The sequence below is a fragment of the Camelus ferus genome, chromosome 11, assembly GCF_009834535.1.
Source record: "Camelus ferus isolate YT-003-E chromosome 11, BCGSAC_Cfer_1.0, whole genome shotgun sequence".
Lineage (NCBI taxonomy): Eukaryota > Metazoa > Chordata > Mammalia > Artiodactyla > Camelidae > Camelus > Camelus ferus.
The window spans coordinates 33,710,015-33,729,615 of record NC_045706.1 but is presented as its reverse complement, the minus strand read 5'-3'; the positions used below and the strand labels follow the sequence as shown (position 1 = coordinate 33,729,615).

The following is a 19,601-nucleotide window of genomic DNA, read 5'->3' as shown; positions in this document are numbered from 1 at the left end:
ATTATTTCTCAGTAAAACTGGGGGGAAAAAAGGAGAAAAAAAAAAGAATAATTGCCCAGGAGGCACAGATCCCCTGAATCAACAAATCACCTGTGCAGGCTGCTTTCCTTGCCTCTGTCTCCCGTTCTCTTGGCTGCTGCCTAGTGTGTGACACTTAGATGCCAAGGCTGGTCTTCCCACTTCCTCCTCTAAGCTTATTCTGCTCAGGTATGCTCCTCTCAGCCTCTCCCAGGAACCTCTGAAATCAAGCCTTTGCTGCTAGCCACAACCCTCTTTTCTGGTTTCCAACAGCCTTTCTTATAAAGCACTGAGCTCACTGTAGAAGTTTCCTCTCACAGGAATGATGAGAGCTTCTACACGTCAGACCCAAGATGAGCCTCCTCACCCCTCCATGGCCTCCTCACTCCCAGAACACACGATCCTAATAGACACGGGAGAAAACTCAGACTCAGCAATCATAATATGTTAAATAAATCTACGGCTTATTATGACACATAATCGACTAACTCTTATTGTAGCAAACGCAAACATCCGGCTTCTTTCCTGCATTATATATTGTTATGAGGGGAACATCCATGCTCTTACTGATGAGGCCATCGAGTCAAGTTATGCAGCGCAGATCGCTTTCTTTTGGCGCCAAGGGAGTGTTGCCAAAGAGCAATGAAGAGTTCAGTTCAAAAGCAGGCACCTCTAGAGGAAAGAGCTAGCACATGCAGGTCTCAAGTGTGTATTTATTCCAAATGTGAATGAGACGAATGTGTCTCAGCGTATGCACATTTAACTTATTAAGCTTTATCAACACTATGCTCTTGGGTAAATGAAAAAGAGAAGACATGACTGAGTAAGATGAGAGAATCTCTGGATTTATCCCTGTTTCCCTCCTTCAACCTAGAAATCAGCCTCCACTCCCACAGCCAAATACAAAATGAAGCAAAAGTATGTAAATCCTAGGTTTTAAGCTTCCAAGGGCTCAGGATTCTGGTGAGCTGAGAGGTTTCCAAGGACTATTTTGAGCTTATAAATTTGTCCTTTGTGGGATGAGCTGCTTAGGAAAATAAATGTCTGGAATAGCCATGATATTTAGTCTAAAAATGTCCTAACTCTCCAGGTTTACGTGTCAGATATAAAAGAGACCACTATCCTGGACTTTCAACTGTCAGAAAATCACATTCCTTGCAAAGAAAAAGATGTCTGAGCAGTCAAAGGAAATACACACCAACAAGCACAAAGCCTACATATACACGTATATTTTCACAATGACAGGTTCAGAAATGGAATGTAGCCAACTTAGGAAAACAGACGAGCCAGATCATCTAATAATAAAGCAAGAAGAAAATGCAACCTACCTGGTTACTGCCCGGGTGCAGATGGTAACGAGGAAACAGCCGGCCACAATCATCCAGCCCCAGCCTCCATCCGGAGGGGAGGTAGACTGAGCTCTATTTACTTTTGCCATAGTTTCGATTCTTTTTTCTTCTTTTCCAAGTTACTCCAACAGCCCAGTTATGATCTTGGAAAAGTCTGCTGTCCAGTGACTTCCTGTTGGCATTCAAGATTGGCAGGGAGTGCTACCTGGCACATGGGTTACCGGCCATCTAAAACCAAAAATCAGGACATATTTGTATATTACTGCCATTTCCAAAGGTTAATTTTTCACTTGGTGAAAATGATTTTACTTTGCTGTTAAACATGATTATCTGTAACTATGAATACTGGACTGGGGCAAAGACCATTAGATGTCCTTGGAACCCATCTCCCTTCTTCTTTTGAGAGTAGATTCTCTCAACTTTTTGCCACATCCACATCCATCCAGTTTGATTCCTTATTCCCCAGTCGCTCTTGAAGGTAGATGTGGCAACACGGTTTAGTCTAGACTAATGGAATGTGAGCAGAAGGAATACATGCCACTTCGGGTTCATCAGCTTAGAGGCAAAGGCCCTTTCCCAAGACGGCCACCACCTCCTCCCACAGCCTGGAACATGGATGTGGAGATGAGACAGCTCCAACCACACAGGCCCAGACATCACCCTGGGGGCTGGCAGAGCTGCAGGACAGAAGGAGCCTGGGGCCTCAGTGACTGTGGAGAAGGAATGCCTCTCCAGCTCTGGACATCACATACCCCTCACTGTGACACCGAAGGTAAATAAGCTTCAGTTTTATTTGTGTATCTGTATTTTGGAGTCTTTCCACTACAACAGCTCGGACTACATCCTAATTATGGTACTGAATGAGTCTGACAGTGACTGCTTGAAGAAGCACACTGCCACGTTGCACACTGCCTATGGAGAGGGCCGCGTGGCAGGGAACTGTGGGCAGCCTGCAGGAGCTGAAGATAGCCTCCAGGGACAGCAAAAAGCTAAGGCTGTCAGCCCAACAGAAAGGAAATGGATTTTGCCAACAACCCAAGTTTAGCGTGGCAACAGATTTTTCCCTAGTTGAGCCTCCAGGTGAGAACACAGCCTGGCTGACACTCTGACTGCAGCCCTGTGAGACCCTGAGCCAAGCACCCAGCTAAACTATGCCTGGATTTGACCCCACAAGAACTGGGAGATCGAGTCTTCCTTGAGGTAGCCTTCGGCATGTTGAACAAGCTTCATAATTATGATTAGGGATGAATTTTTTAAGAGGCTAAATAAGAATTTTAACAGATGATTTTTCCACTGGATTGAGCCAATCACCCAGTTGCTGGTACAATTTTATTATGATCACAAGAAGAAAATTTAAGTAATATTAATTTAAAAAATAAGAAAATAGGAAAAAATTAGGTAATATTAATTAAATGAAACACTTCAAATACAACCAAGCGTACATTGTTCGGTGAATGGAGGCTATGCACCACCTGGTAAATTATGGGCAAACCAAAGTGTCTGATAAGAAAGTTTTACTTTAAAACCACAACTTTCTCAAGAAAATGGCTCAGAGTAGACTCTTGCAAGTGTGCAATCTTTGCAGCCACAGGAACAAAGTGGCAGCCTGTGAGCTCAGAGGCAAACGCAGAGCGAAGACAGTGAGGCCAAGGCAGCAAGAGAGATTTCACACAGACCACCTAGGTTTGGGCGCTTTCAGGACTCAGCTTTGCCTCCCTCTTCATCTTAATTAGCCATCCCATGAATGCAGGGGCGCTGACAATGGAGATGGAGTGAACATCTGGAGAGTATAAATCCATCAGAAGTATCAGAAGAGCAGTATTAGTACAAATATTACGCTTACTGATTGACAGAAATTCAAAATTATTGTCTGAAATGGTAACACTGCTAATCACTGGCCTGAGGACAGAGTAGCAGCCAAAGCACTGGGCTAAGTGAAAACAATATGGCAGTAGCTTCTCAGAGCATTACCACAGGAAGCAGCGTTACAGACAGTATCTCATTTAACCCTTACAACAACCATAGAAGGTAGGTATTATTATCCCTATTTTACAGATAAAGCAACTCATCCTAGAGTGATTAAATACTTTTCCCAATTATTAGTAGCACTACCAAGCAGCAGAAATGAGATATGAACTTTAGTCTTACTCCAAGACCAGTTTTCCTAACCAATGCCCTACACTGCTTCCCCTGCCTTCCCTTATTCCTCGATGTCAATTCATGGACATTTTCATCTAATCATACACATATAATTCTTGAAAGCACACCAGGAGGGCAACATTAATGGCAGCCTGACGCAGCTAGAAATGCAGTTCTTTAGAGGTACCATTGGTATTTCCCCGAAACATGCCTGTAGGCCAAGGACTCAATCAGCCAGGGAATTAGCCCTGATTTCAAAGCAACCAAAGGAGTCTCCAATACTCTTGGACCTTCAGGACCAACCCCTCCCAAACATAACTTTGTGTATGGGTAAGTATTTTTAATAGTCAACTTCTTTCTTCCCCAACAGTAAACACACAAAGAAAAGATCTACCATACTTGTATTTTTGCTTTAAATGTACACAGCCTACTGCAGCAGACAGAGCTGGTTGCCTATCCCAAATCCATAGCTCACCCCTTCCTCCAGTCTATCATAAGCCTGGCTTTGTTCAGGGATCTACACTATCTGCTCTTTCTCCAGCAGCTGTTTGCTTCAGGGAAGGTGGTCCAATCCCGTTTCAGGGAACGGCTTCTGATTGGTCTCCCTTTCCCTTGTCAGTAAATGCTTAGGGAGAGGAGGTGAAGCAATTCCAGCCAATGAGCTATGAGGGAAAGTCCTTTGGAAAAGGATTCCTTGCTCCTAATAAAAGACACAGAAAGAACAACCTCTTCTTCCATAGACATTTTGAATCTGGATACGACACCTGGAACTACAGCCATCACTTCTTAGCCATGAGGAAGCTGGCTTGAGGACAAAGTCAAGAAACCATCGGTCAAGCACAGTAGAAAGAGGAAGAGAACATGGAACTTTAATGACATGGCTGAAACACCAAATTAACCAATTCTGGAGCCCCCCTGCCTAGCTTATTAGGTAACATAATACATTTACTTATTGCTGGAACTATTGAGATTTCTGTAATTTCTGCCAAAAGAATCCAAATGGATATATGCCTTCTACAGTGGTATGCTGCAACCATGTTCAGTGATGTCATGTCGGTGGTCTGAAACTGGCCATGGTAGGAGTGCCTCTACCACAGAAACCATACACTGGTACACTCCACATCAAATACTGTAGTTTTTACAACCTCTGAGAGAACCAGTCATTAAACGTTTACTAGCACCCCACTGCAACGTCGGGGTAATTTAAGATGTATACAATAAATATTTCTATGAAATATGAAGTAAAGCCAAAGAACTAGAAAAGAATTGAAATATCTATACAGTGAGCTAGCAACTTAGCTAACTTGTTATCTTTTTGATGAGATAATTTGTCTGTGTCGGGGAGGGTGTAGAGCTCAGTGGTAGAGTGTGTGCTTAGCATGCACGAGGTCCTGGGTTCAATCCCCAGTACCTCTATTAAGAAGGAAAACAAAATTTTTTAAAAAGATAATTTGTGTGTCTTATCTTATTAATAAACTACAGCCCTCAAGCAAAATTTGGCCTGCTGCCTCTTTTAGTAAATAAAACTTTACTGAAACACTACCATATCCATTTATTTGCATTTTGTCTTTGCTTGCATGCCACAAAGGCAATTGAATAGCTGTGACTGAGAAAATAAAAGGATCTAGGTCAGCAAAACCTAAAATATTTACTATCTTGCCTTTTACACAGAAAGTATGCAGACCCCTGTTCTGGGAAGATGTGATGCATTGGTCTGCAGAATAAAATGTGAACATTTGGGAGGTAGTGGGAGATCATCGATATTTATGACTATGGTGGCAGAGGGGCAGGGTAGAAGAATGAAAAGAACTAGCAATCAGAGGGAGATCTGGGTCCTTCCAGGTCCTGACTCTGTCTCATGAGTTATATGAACTCAGGCAACCTATTGTACCTCTCTGAGCCTTAGTTTACTCATCCATAATTTGGGGTAATATTCTCACAGAATGTTGTATGGATTAAAGTGAGATAAAACATGAAGAGCACCTGGTACAGAAACATACATATTATTTGCCATGTGACTTAACTTGTTTTCATTTATTCATCTCTTATTAATTCAACAAATATTGTTCAAAAAGATACACCCCAATGCACCCCCAATGTTCACAGAAGCACTATTTACAATAGCCAAGACATGGAGACAGCCTAAATGTCCATCAACAGGTGACTGGATAAAGAAGGTGTGGTATATTTATACAATGGAATACTACTCAGCCATAAAAACCGACAACATAATGCCATTTGCAGCAACATGGATGCTCCTGGAGAATGTCATTCTAAGTGAAGTAAGCCAGAAAGAGAAAGAAAAATACCATATGAGATCGCTTATATGTGGAATCTAAAAAAAAAAAAAAAAAACACAAACAAAGCATAAATACAAAACAGAAATAGACTTGTAGACATAGAATACAAACTTGTGGTTGCCATGGGGGCGGAGGGTGGGAAGGGATAGACTGGGATTTCAACATTGTAGAATAGATAAACAAGATTATACTGTATAACACAAGGAAATATATACGAGATCTTATGGTAGCTCATGAAGAAAAAAATGTGACAATGAATATATGTATGTTCACGTAAAACTGAAAAATTATGCTCTACACTGGAATTTGATACAACACTGTAAAATGATTATAAATCAATAAAAAATGTTTAAAAAAAGAAGAAGTTGTGGTATATTTACACAATGGAATACTACTTAGCCATATAAAAGAATAAAATAATGCCATTTGCAGCGACATGGATGGACCTGGAGATTGTCATTCTAAGTGAAGTAAGTCAGAAAGAGAAAGAAAAATACCATATGATATCACTTATATGTGGAATCTAAAAAAAAGAAGACATAAATCAACTTATTTACAAAACAGAAACAGACTTGCAGGCATAGAAAACAAATTGATGGCTACTAGGGGATAAAGAGGGTGGCAAGGGATAAATTGGGAGTTTGAGATTAGCAGATACTAACTACTATATACAAAATAGATATACAACAAGTTTCTACTGTATAGCACAGGGAACTATATTCAATATCTTATAATAACCTATAATGAAAAAGAATATGAAAATGAATATATGTATGTATATGTTGTGACTGAAACATTATGCTGTACACCAGAAATTGACACAACATTGTAAACTGACTTTATTTCAATAAAAAACCCAATATGTACCAGGTTTTATTCTAGGAGCAGGTCTTAGAGCAGTGAAGGAAATGAACAGTGGCCCTGCCTTTAGGAAGCTTACATCCTAGTGGGATAGGCAGTCAATAAACTGTTGAACAATAATTTCTGAGCCTCAGCTTCTTGGTCTGTACAGGAAAAAAAAAAGTCCCCTACACCTACTTCATAGGACGGTAGTTAGATTCAGCTGGGGGCAGTGATGAGCAAATCAAACTTTAGGACATTTTTGTTAGGCTTACAGTGTTTTTAAAATGTTTGCTTTGGTTGCTACATGTAAATAGGAGTCACCTAATGCTGTAGACTGAATTTGTCCCCTCCAAATTCATATGTTGAAACTTAATCCTCAACGTGATGGTAATTTGGAGGTGGGGCCTTTAGGAAGTGATTAGGTCATGAGGGCTCTGCCCTTACAGAACGGGATTCGTGCCTTTTTAAAAAAGACCCCAGAGAGCTCCTTTGTCCCTTCTGACACATGAGGACACAGCGAAAACACAGCCACCCATGAACCAGGAAGAGAGATCTCACCAGACACTGAATCTGCCAGCACCTTGATCTTGGACTTCCCAGCCTCCAGAACCATGAAAACTAAAGCTTTGTTGTTTAAGCCACCCAGTCTGTGACATTTTTGTTATAGCAGCCTGAACTAAGATATCGAAAAATCCAGATTTCCAAATTGTCTTGAAAAACTGAAAGCAGTAAAGATACTGGGCTGGCATTCCTTCGTGGCAGCCTTCAGCTGGAGTCACGATCGGCACCCCTCCTTTGGATGAGGCCTGACCCCACCTTCCCTCCGTCCCTGACATCTGCACTGTCCAGCCCCTGTGCTGTTTCACGGACACCACCCGCTGGGCCCCTGGAGGCAGTCAGATCTTCCACTTTTGCCTGTACTGTGTTGCTGCAAGTCAAAGCTTCTTCAACAGTCACATGTGAGTCACGTTTATGGTATGCATGACGTCTAGCACTCTCTCTCACAATTCCAGCAGGACTCGCATTCGAGATTCTACCGACACCTGCGTATAAACACACACCGTGTAATAAACTCACCAACTGGACACATCAATTTCCTGACACTTCAATTAAGTGTTACGAGGTGACAGGATCAGTTGTCCAAGCGCAAAAGCCGAAGCTTAGGAACCTGTGCCTTGGTACAGTCCTGGCCCCTTCACGGGTGTTAACATCAAAACAGTTCCCACGGTTAGACTGTCTTCCAACCTAAGGTGATAAACCCACCTGCCCATGAATGTCCAGGTGGAGACCAGCCTGGGTCAGCGCGGCCCAGGGCTGTGTAAGAATGCTGAGGCTGGCAGAGCTGTGCAACCGCCCTCTGGAGAGCAACGTGGTGCAACGGATCAAGAATTACAAAGTTATTTCTGCTCTCTGAAGAGCAATCTCAGTTCTGGGAAGTTATCCTAAGAAAACAATTTCAGAGAAGCTGAACACTATGGGCAAAGAAATAATAGCTGCATGATGAACAACGTATAAAACAGAAACAACCTAAATGCTCAACAACTGGGAAGCATTTAGAGAACTATGGTACATTAAACAAATGGGATGGTAGACAATTCTTTAAAATTATAAACAAGAAGATAATACTGGAAAACAGGAAAGCAAGATGCAATGCTAAAGCAAAAAGAAGAGTCTAAAATTGCATACATGTTGTGAGGGAAGCTATGTACAACTTATGTAAAAGTTGTATACTTGTAACTGTCACAAAAAATGGGGAGCATATGCAAAAACAAGCATAGGTGGGATGGTACAATTAAGTTGGGATTCATTTTTTACATTACATTTAATACCATTTTATATATAATTTTCTTAAAGAGATACTTCAGGCTGCTCCCCAAGTGTAAATATGGGCACAAAAATCTCTTTTGTATGGTTTCTCAAGGACTAAAGATAACCAGATCATTTACTGATGCTGCACATTGAAAACTGCGTGATTATCCCAGAAAAGGCACATTGAAGGTACCAAGCCCCAGGCAAAACAGAATGTTCTACTTCTTCACAAGGATAGCAAGCATCATTCATTTTCACCTTGCCTCTGCTCTCTCTAGATGCTTCCATTTTCATTTGTTTTAGTTGGACAACCTCTCTTCGGCATTACCACATTTTATAAGTTAAGACCTGATTTGTGAGGATCTCTCAAAAACTGTAATTGCATAGATCCAAATAAAAATATACAAGTAACAGCACAATGAGCAAAGGTCTGTTCTAAGAGTATAGCTGCATAAAACCACGGAACAAGGAACGTCCTCACAGGGTTCCAGATGGGGAGAAATGACCTCTGCAGCCATCAGTGTGTGATACTGTTATTAATATTCCTCATGAGTGGCTGCCCTTGAGCCTCAAAGCCTCAGAAATGGGCACTGTTTTCCCCCTTTGTGATGATGAAGCTAAAGTCCAAAGAAGTGAAGAGCTCGCTGACAACACAGTATCTGGATCCAAATGAAGACAAGTAGCCCTGGCAGATTTGGCACAGTGCCCTTGCCCATCTGCCCTCCAGATTTCAAAATTGTTATTGGGTACTCGTGTCAACAAGCCATCCAAGCCATGGCCAAGCTTAAGCACCCATTCAGGTGAGAGGCCATGACAAAAGGAAGCAGGGGGAAGGTTAACCAAGAAGTTAACTCAGGGGTATATTGCTGCTCGCAAAACAACACGTGAGTTTCTTTCAAAACAAGTCGTGTAAGAGATTTATATGTAGTCAGAAGACACGCACAGGTTAAACCAGGCTAACCTAGTTTCCTAGAGACTTTGGAGCAGCCTGCAGTTCCCCTAGCATATCAGCCTGAGCATCTTGTAATTAACCCACCTGATATGACACACATATAGTGGAAAAAGTCTTCACTGAGTTAGTAGTATGCCTTAAACTACAAGCAAAGGAAGTATGTTACCACCATGTAATTCTTCATTTTACTACAGAGATTTCTATTTTATTTTGACATCCAGCCACTAAAATGTAATTGCATTTGGCATCATCTCATTTTGGCTGCAGAAAAAAAGTATTTGAAACAAATGAGGCTCTGTGTTACAATGTCCCTGTAAGGTCACTCCTTAACGGTGCAGGTTGGGAGACATTTTCAATTTCACTTTATCCTCTTTGCTTTCAAAAACCTAACGATTTGCAAGAATCACCTTCCAGTAAAGCACTCCATTTGTGGGGCAAATCTTTCATGGTGCCCTCAGGAAAGTTTTCTGAAGTGATGCCTTCTACCAGCAGAAAAACCACACCTTTCTTACAGTCAGCACTCAGCTGGGGAAAAGGGGCCTTTTTGGGGGACTCCCAACACTGCCTTTCCATTGTTCTTTCCTTCCCCAAACCCTTCCATTTCCAGAGCCTTAATCTTAAGCAGTACCCTTACTTTTTTTTTTTTTTTTTTGACTACATCAGACCAACTTTTTGGGTGAAATATGGGGCATTTTTCCCCCATGGAATTTCTTTTTTCCCCTTTTTTTTAAATTGTTGTATTAGTTTCTGATGGACTATTTCTGGTATTCGAAAAGACACATGCACCCTAATGTTCACAGCAGCACTATTTACAATAGCCAAGACATGGAGGCAACGTAAATGTCCATCGACAGATGACTGGATAAAGAAGATGTGGTATATATACAATGGAATACTACTCAGCATAAAAAAGAGTAAAATAATGCCATTAGCAGCAACATGGATGGACCTGGAGACTACCATACTTAGTGAAGTAAGTCGAATAGAGAAATATAAATATCATATGATATCACTTACATGTGGAATCTAAAAAACAGACACAAACGAACTTATTTGCAAAACAGAAACAAACTCACAGACATAGAAAACAAACTGATGGTTACATGGGGTGGGGAAGGATGGGGGGAGGATACACTGGGAGTTTGGGATTAGTAGATACAAACTATTATATATGAAACAGATAGACAATAAGGTCCTACTGTATAGCACAGGGAACTATATTCAATGGCTTGTAATAACCTGTAATGAATAAGAATGTGTGTATGTGCGTGTATGTATAACTGAATCACTATGCTGTACACCAGTAAGTATCCTTAGGTTTTAAGTTGATTTGCAGCCACAAGAGAGGTAAAGGTGTGTAGCAGAAAGATACCAAGAGTGGGATTCAAAGCCACTGGGTCCAAGTGACAATACTTCGTTCTATGACCCTGTGTAAATCACTTCCTCCCTGCCACTATTTCTAAATCTGGTAAACCAGGGCATCAAATTACTGATGTCTAGACTTTAAACCAGGTGACTGATTATTAAGCATCTCGTCTCCAGTATCTAAGATACCTGGTAGACCATGCACTCTAAGTAAACTCTGACTGGCTGCACCCTTCCTTAATACTTAACACCTCTCTGAAGGAGTCAACTCTGCTTTGTTATTACTTAAGAATTGTGAAATTTGCCAGTCTCTCTCTCTCTCTCTTAGGCTTTTCTAAAATATTCTTGTACTACAGACAATATTTTTGAAATATCTCTTGATGTGTTGCTCTTCCTTTTGGTAAGCCAGTTTATCCCACTGGCCCCCTTCTTGTATTAAGGCTAAGTCAAGAAGTTTACTGCTGTAGGGAACAAGAAGAGGTCCCACCCAGAGTAAATCCATCCATAAGTATGAAGTCATAGAGAAAGCAGGGGCCTACCAAGAGAGGGAGGGGAAATATTTCTTTAAAGGAAGAGTGATGAGCTGTTCAGGTATCTCAGGGATCACGTCTCCCGTCCCTTGAGTCTTGAGCAGGGGCAGGCAGGTGATACAGTGAAGAGACAGGAACCGGAGTAGCTGAGGGCGAGGATGCAATAAGGAGGCCTGTGCTGTGCATCCCGTGGGCAACAGTGGGAAGACACTGCTCCCCTGGGAGCCCCTTGCCTGTGATGTCTGGGCAGAGAGACAGGCACAAATAGTGCCCACTGACTGTCCCTCACCTACCACAGGAGTGTGATTGGAGGCTCTCTCATGTTCTCAGTGGAGACATGAAGACAGCTAAGAGATGAGAGGCAAGGCTGGGGCGAGGAGGAAAGGGAGTTCATGGCAAACAATGTGAACCAAATGGAAATCATGGTTGATCCTCAAGAACTACAACAGGAAAGGTGAGGAATTTCCCCAGGTGCTGGACAGAGAGTACAAACCGTTAAGTCCCAGCAGCAGCAGATATATCAGCACCGTACCCAGTGACAACAGAAGCCATTGCCTAGAGACCAGCAAGATGCGTTTCATCAGCAGAAGGCCCGGTAACCAACACTAGGGGCAACTCTGCTTAGGCCAGTGAGAACCCAGGGATCTGCACACCAACAACCACCTCCTCCACCATTACTGTGAGGTCATATGAATTCTCCCCTAAACCAAACACTCATAAAGGAGAGGGAGGGAAAAACACAACACAGGGGAGATATGACTTTATACAGATATTAACCTTCAGCTTGGCTGAAAATCGATTCAAGACTAAGCTAAGATGAAGATTACTTTAAACTTGCAAAACCTGCTAGAAACTTCTTCAGAATGAGGTATAATTTACATACAATAAAACACATCCATTTTAAGTCTACGTTTTGATGACTTTTGACAAATGTTCACATTCATGCAACCACAATCACCACAATCAAGATATCGAAGATTTCCATCACCCCAAACATTCCCTCATGCTCCTTTGCAGCCAGTCTCCACCAATCTCAGCACTGCACCGCCACTGGTTTGCTTTCTGTTGACACAGATGAGTTTTGCCCGTCAAGAACTTCATAAATACGGAAGCACACAATACGGACTATTTTGCTTCTGGCTTCTTTCACTCATGATGTTTTGAGATTTATCCAGGTTGCTGTGCATATCTGTAGTTGATTTCTTTTTATTGCTGAATAGTAATCTGTTTTATGGATATATTATAATTTATTTATTTAACTGTTGATGGATATTAGGGTTGTTTCCAGTTTTAGACCACTGTGAATGAAGCTTCTGCAAACACCTATATACAAGTCTTTTTGTGGACAGATGTTTTCATTCTCGAGTAATACCGAGGAATGAAATTACTGAGTCATAATATAAGTGTATATTTAACCTTAGAAGAAACTGCCAAACTGTTTTTGAAGATGGCTGTATGGTATTACAAGTAACATATTAGAGCTCCAGTGTGTAATGGATTCTCACTGTAGTTTTAATTTGCACTTTCCTGACAACTGATGGTGTTAACCATTTTCTCATGTATTGTTAACTATCATATATGTTCTTTTGTGAAGTCTCTGCTCAAATATCATGCCCATTTTTTAATTGGATCATTTATCTTCTTATTATTGAGATATACAAATTCTTTGTGTATTCTAGATACAAATCCTTTGTAGATATGTGTACTGCAAATATTTTCTTATTCATTTCTTAATAGTTCATTTTGAAGAGCAAAAACTACTAATTCTGGGTGAACTGGAATTTATTAGTTTTCTTTTTAGTTATGTTTCTATACATTAGTAGTGAACAATTAGAAATTGAAATTAAAAAAACTTTACATTAGGCAATTCATCAAAAACCATGAGATGCCTACAAATAATTTTAATATGATATTTGCATTATTTGTACACTGAAAACTACAAAACAATGCTGAGAGACATTTATAAAGGCCTGAGAGAAAGAGAGACCATGCTCATTCCATCGAAGACTGAGAAGATGTCATAGCTACTGATGTTGATTGCTTCAATTAAATCCCAATCAAAATTCCAGCAGTCTTTTTTTTAAAACAGAAACTGACAAGCTGATTCTTAAACTCATCTGGAAATGCAAAGAACCTAGAAAATCCAAAATAATTTTCAAAAGATAGTACAAAAGTTGAAGACTTATAACTGATTACAAGACTTACTCTAAAACCAAAACAATCAAGTGTGATACTGGTGTATTAGATCAGTGGAATAAAATAGAGTTTTGAAACAGACGCACACATTTACCTGTATGGAAAAAAAAAATGACTCAAGTCTTACCTCACACCATATACAAAACCTAACTCTAAACAACTTCTAAACATAAACACAAAAACTATAAAACTTCTAGAAGAAAATATAGGAGAAAATCTTGATAATTTGCGGATTGGCAAAGGATTTTCAGACAGGACATAAAAAGCAGAATGAACTCCCCACTCTTGCCTTCACAGAGGCTTATGAAGAGGTTTAGATTTATTATAGCAGCAAGGAAGCTGTTATTTTTTTCACATCTGTGTTGTTATAAGAGCAAATCTCAACCCTATCACAACTCACTAGAGAAGATTTCCAAATGGATTCCACTACTGCCTCTGCAGTGGGAAAGTACTCTTTCAAGATACACCATTTGTAGCCCTTAGGGTGTCCCATTTGAAGCTCTTTATCTAGATACTCCTGTCTCTGTACAAACAAGGAGGAAACTGAGAGATACTGTTCCTGATAGAGGAACACCATGTCCTTAGTTAGCCACATGCTGTTGGCTGAAGACTGTCCGGTGCCGGTAACAGTCCATATATATGACCATCTCCTTCACCAAATAGCAGCCTCACTCCCAGCCTATTAGACCACTCCCATCTATCCTATGATACTATAAGTTTCTTGCAATCCACTGAAAAAATTAAGCTCTATTATCTTTTTACATGCTGTTTTCTTTACCTTCAAATTCCCCCTTCCCCACTTGCCCAACTGACTTATCTATCATTTCTGCTTCAACTGCCTCCACCCCACCTCCACCCCACCTCCATCCCCCAAAGTAGTTATCTCCCTTTCACAGACTCTTGGAACTCTCTGTATGCGGCCCTTCTGGCCCTTGTCAAGTACACTGCTGTTATCTATTTAATTTGTCTCTCTCTCCCACTATTTAATTCCACAGAACAGAAGCTATCTTAAGTCATCCTTGTATCTTCCCCCAATTTTCTCCACCGCCTCCAAGCCCCAACACAGACACACACACACACACACACACACACACACACACACACACACACACACATGTCTGGTCCAGAGCAGGGCTCTATCAGTGTCTAATAAGTAAACGAAATAAGTTCTGCCCTCACCAGAGACAATCTCAGCAAGTCATAAGAAATAAATTAAAAGCATAAATAACAGTCACTAGTTTTAAAATGGTAATTTGACTGAAACATGAAAAGCACTTTATCTTCATCAGAGAGGCCTAACCTTCAGACATTGAGCAAGAAAATCAACCATCACGAGAAAATGAAGCATATTTAGCTAAATCAGCTTTCCTCTAAATGACGCGTGCTCAGGAGCATTCTTGTCACAGAGGAACCAGCCAGCACTCAGAGCTCAAGCCTCTGGCTCCCAGGTCAGTGAGCAAGTCACGAAGTAATAATAGCAACAACAGTTACTATTTAGGGGCACTTCATCCACCAGTTTCTGAATTCACTGTTACACATGTTATCTCACTTTATCTTCATCCCAACCCTGTGAAGGAGCTATTACAATTTCCATTTACAGATAAAGTAAGGAATGCTCTAACTCTCCAAGATTCAGCCTCGGCCTGAGTCCAAAGCTTGTGTGGTCTTAATCGCTGCATCCTGTTGCTCTCCACAGGCCGCCAAGCACCCTCATGGCGGAAGTCATCGCGGTTATGTGCAATCTTGTGTTTCTAGCACCTAAAACAGTGCCTGGCGTATATTTGCTAAATGTTGTGGTGAAATATAAGCCTCCTGTGGAAGAGAAAGATAATCTTGCTTCCCGGACAAGTTGCTGGACGTTTTATTACACCCTCTCACCAAGGATTAAATGTCCAGTTCTATCCCATCCCAGGACTCAGCACCCCACTGAAGACCCTGGCCTGGGAGGTGTGCATTAAAGGGCAATCTTCAGGTCGGCCAGGAAGGAATTCCAACACTTTCCTGCACAGCCTTTAGAGCAGAGGAGCCGTGTTCCAGCTGAGCCTTACACACTTCTGTCCAGGGGCAAACTCAAACTCCAAAAAGGACTGAATGTGGGGGCAAGTTAAAGAAACCCCTTCTTTCTCTGCTCAGGTTTGTATAATCTCTGGCCCAGAAACCCAATTGCTTTTTTTTGCCCCTTGGAGTCTCTGGATCTTAGGGACGCCTTCTAATGCATACAGATTTATTTATTTTTGTTCCTCAATGATATTACACATGTACTATAAAAAATATATTGTTCTTAGGTGCAGAAAGACTAGTCATTTGCTTTTTATTCCCCTTTTCTTTTCCTTTCTGCTTCTCTCTACTTAGTCTTCAAACAGACCCTGGTAACAGGAGAGTAAATAATTACTGACTTCAACCAGAAATTTCTGGATGTCTGTCAGGACCCTGGGGCACTAAACTGAAACACTGACCTTTGCTAATAAAGCTGACAACGTTTCTACATTGTCTGTGAGACTCTGAGCATAGGAATACTTTACATGAGACCCAGAATAAACAGCAGTGATTTACACGGTATTTTTATCTACAGAAAGGGGGAAAAGGTACAACTTGTGATTCACATAAGAGGCAGAGAGTAGAAAGCAAGCTTCTTTCCCACCCTGCTGGTTCCTAAGCCACAGAGTCGCTGATTCTAGGCAACATCAGAAAAATGCTTACTTCAGAGTCTAATAGTTTGTTGACACTGCAATTCATAACCAGGAGCCTCCCCCCAGTAACCATTTCCTGCAGAAACAGAGTTCTTTTCTCCCCTTTTTGGAAGTATATGTAAAAGAAGTGGTAGGCCTGCGCGGTAGCCCCCTTTTGATAAAAAATATAACATGCAGTCAGGCATTCCAGTGCTTAGCACAATGTCTGGTGTAAAACTGTAGCTCAGTATTTGTGTGGTTCAAGGAATGAACGTTTGTGTCTAACTCAGTGGCCTTGCAGGACTCTTGAATTCTAATTTTACACTCTTACAGCCTATGGAATTATGAAGTCAGATTATGTTATATCAGAGGCTTCTGGGCTACAGAGGAGAACCTTAGAGTCTGAGATGCACTTCACAGAGTCTTTCTGTTGGTTGACAGAGAGCCTTTCATTGAACAGGGCTGCCCGTCTATACCACATTTTCCTCACTCTCTCATCACTGCTCCCACCATGTTGTTGACATGGGAGGGGCGCCGAGGGAAGTACTCCAGTCGGCTGGAAGTTAACCCCCGAAGTCACACAGTGTGGTGGAGCACTGGTGTTTAACAGAGTGCAGGCCGGAGAACTGAGGGTGTGCCCTCAGAGTGTGGGCTCTCTGAGAGCACGGGCCCTGGCTGCTTCAGTGCCTCAGGTGGGGCTTGGAAGAGACCAGCACTCAGTAAATATTTAAGTGAATAAGCCCCTCCAATTCTCAAGCGCCAGATGTTTTTCTCAAGTCACACGGGGAGCGGGTACACGGAGCTTGAGAATGGGCAAGAAATTACCCATCCTGTCTTTGTTCTTTTCAGTCACTGACAAACCAGATTAACCTGCCTTCCCAGCATCTGAGTAACAGAGCCGCAAGTGAGTATATCTCACTGATAACCTGGGGCACGGGCAGGTGTAGACCCCAGACAAGGTCAAACCCGGACCCAGAACATCACTGCCAGGCTGGCCCTCTCTTCCTGCTTTTGCAGAGCAGCTAAAAACGAACGTGGGCTGTTAGGAGGCTCACCTACAGGGCCTGGCGCTCAGCCCACTGTCTGCCCCACACTGCACAGGCCATCAAATTCCACAGGCCCTTAGAGATGTTTATTTTTGCGCTCTGTAGACTCAGCTCCCTGCTGGAGCCACGGTAGGTCACACAGAGGACAAGGTGTTGCCAAGCTGAGAATGTGGTGTACTCTTTTGTGCAAGACCCAGGATCTGAATTTCTTCCTGGCAATGGAAGAGTCAGAAATGCTGTTATAAAAGTTCCTTCAAGATGGAGGTGGTCGTCTTTGTTTCTATCCTGATAGAAAGAGTTAGGCCTGAACCAGTGTATTCCACCGCCTTCTAGTTTTGGACCCACGGAAAAGTTTGATGAACAAAGGCCTTGGAAGTGGTTCCTGACTTTTTTGAGTGTGAGTCCTCTCTACACATTTAAAAATATTTCCTTAGCCAAACATGGCAACAGTTATATTTTTGGAGTCAATTATCTGTTGATTAAGAAAATATGTAAAGACAACAGTTAAATCAAATTTCATGGTACTTTTAAATACATTTCATTTTACTTTTTGAATCACTAAAGCACTTAGAAACACTTGAAGAATCGTGATAACCGTGTAAGGTATCACTCTGACCACTGACAGAATGCTGTCACGCACCTGTGGATCTGCACACTTTGAACTAATTCTGTTGTCTCCTCCCAGGTCTGAGACTCTCAGATGAGAAGCCTCACTGTGTTTATTGAGGGTAGGGCTGGCGCCTTAAAGAACAGAAATTCCTTCTGGTTTACTAGGTATATTACTCATTCAAGGCCCCAGGAGGAATTAAGGAATTGGAGAGACTTCAACAAAGACATCTATAAAGGTGTGAACAAGTGCTCATAAAATCTGACAAAGGTCAGTAGAGTCCCCTGGGGCCAGTGACATTACCCCCTCCAGGCCTGAGAGGCAAAGGGAGAGAGCAGTTACTGGAACCCTCCACAGAGTCATTTTAGAAAGTCTTGGGTAAAGGAAAGCAGCCCGTCCACAAAGATCTGACAGCAAAAGAACCAAGGAAATAAATACACCAACCTCACACTCCTCTTGCCTTCCCAGTCCCATCGGTGGCTGAACCCAACAGGAACCCAGCTGATGCAGCCTATACAGGGCTGAGAACTGGGTGGGAACGGGATGGGCAGTGAACTTGGAGAGGCAAATGGAAACCTGTAAGATTACCCGGTAGTGCACTCGGGGTATGGTTAAAAACAGGATCAATGTCTTGGCTATTGTACACAGTGCTGCTATGAACATTGGGGTGCATGTATCTTCAAATTAGAGTTTCCTCCAGGTATATGTCCAGGCATGGGTTTTCTGGATCATATGGTAAGTCTACGTTTAGCTTTTTATGGATTGTCCATTCTGTTTTCCATAATGGCTGCACCAAACTATATTCCCACCAACAGTGTAGGAGGGTTCCCTTTTCTCCACACCCTCTCCAGCAAGACATAGAAGCAACTTAAATGTCCATCAACAGATGACTGGATAAAGAAGTTGTGAATACTACTCAGCCATAAAAAAAAGACTAAAACAATGCCATTTGCAGCAACATGGATGGACCCAGAGATTGTCATACTAAGTGAAGTAAGCCAGAAAGGAAAAGAAACACACCATATGATATCACTTATATGCAGAATCTTTAAAAAGTGGCACAAATGAACTTATTTACAAAACAGAAACAGACATAGAAAATAAGCTAATGGTTACCAAAGGAGGAAAGTAGGGGTGGAGGGATAAATTGGGAGTTTGGTATTCGCAGATACTAACCACTATATAAAAAACAGATAAACAACAAGGTCCTACTGTATAGCACAGGGAATTGTAGTCAATATCTTGTAATAGCTTATGATGAAAAAGAATATGAAAGGCAATATATATATATGTGTGTGTGTGTGTGTATATATATACGTATGTGTATATATATATATATATATATATATATATATAAAACAGAATTGCTATGCTGTACACCAAAAATTAACACCTTGTAAACTGACTATACTTCAATTGAAAAAAAAACAAAAACCGAGGTCAAGTCCCAAGCCAATCAATACTGGGCCTTGCCTTTAAAACCAGATCAAGCCACTCAAGGATATCAACTTACTTTTGGTGTATTTCATGTACAAAACTCAATGGTGAAACCAACCTCCTCTTTTGCTGCTCATACTTAAATGCTCCCTCAGTTTCAGCCAGTGATCATCTTTATTTCTTGGAGGGCAACTCCAAAATCTGCATCTCTGCTGTCAATCTTCCTCCCAAGTTTTGGACTCAAATTTCCAACAGCCTGTAAGTTACCTCACATTCATGTGTCCAGAAAAGCACACCCTTTCCTTTCTTCCTAGAAACACTTTTTTTTAATGCTTTCATCA

General features: G+C 41.5%; 1 protein-coding gene across 4 annotated transcripts in view; it reads right to left on the bottom strand.

Moving 5' to 3' along the window:
- Positions 1-19,601, bottom strand: part of SLC16A12 (solute carrier family 16 member 12) — a 92,437-nt gene that overhangs the window by 31,034 nt on the left and 41,802 nt on the right. For all 4 annotated transcript variants that reach the window (XM_032491355.1, XM_032491352.1, XM_032491354.1 and 1 more), the window contains exon 2: positions 1,347-1,595. In XM_032491355.1, coding sequence (XP_032347246.1) covers positions 1,347-1,456 — 110 coding nt within the window. In that variant the 5' untranslated portion in view covers positions 1,457-1,595. The remainder of the gene's footprint in view (positions 1-1,346; positions 1,596-19,601) is intronic.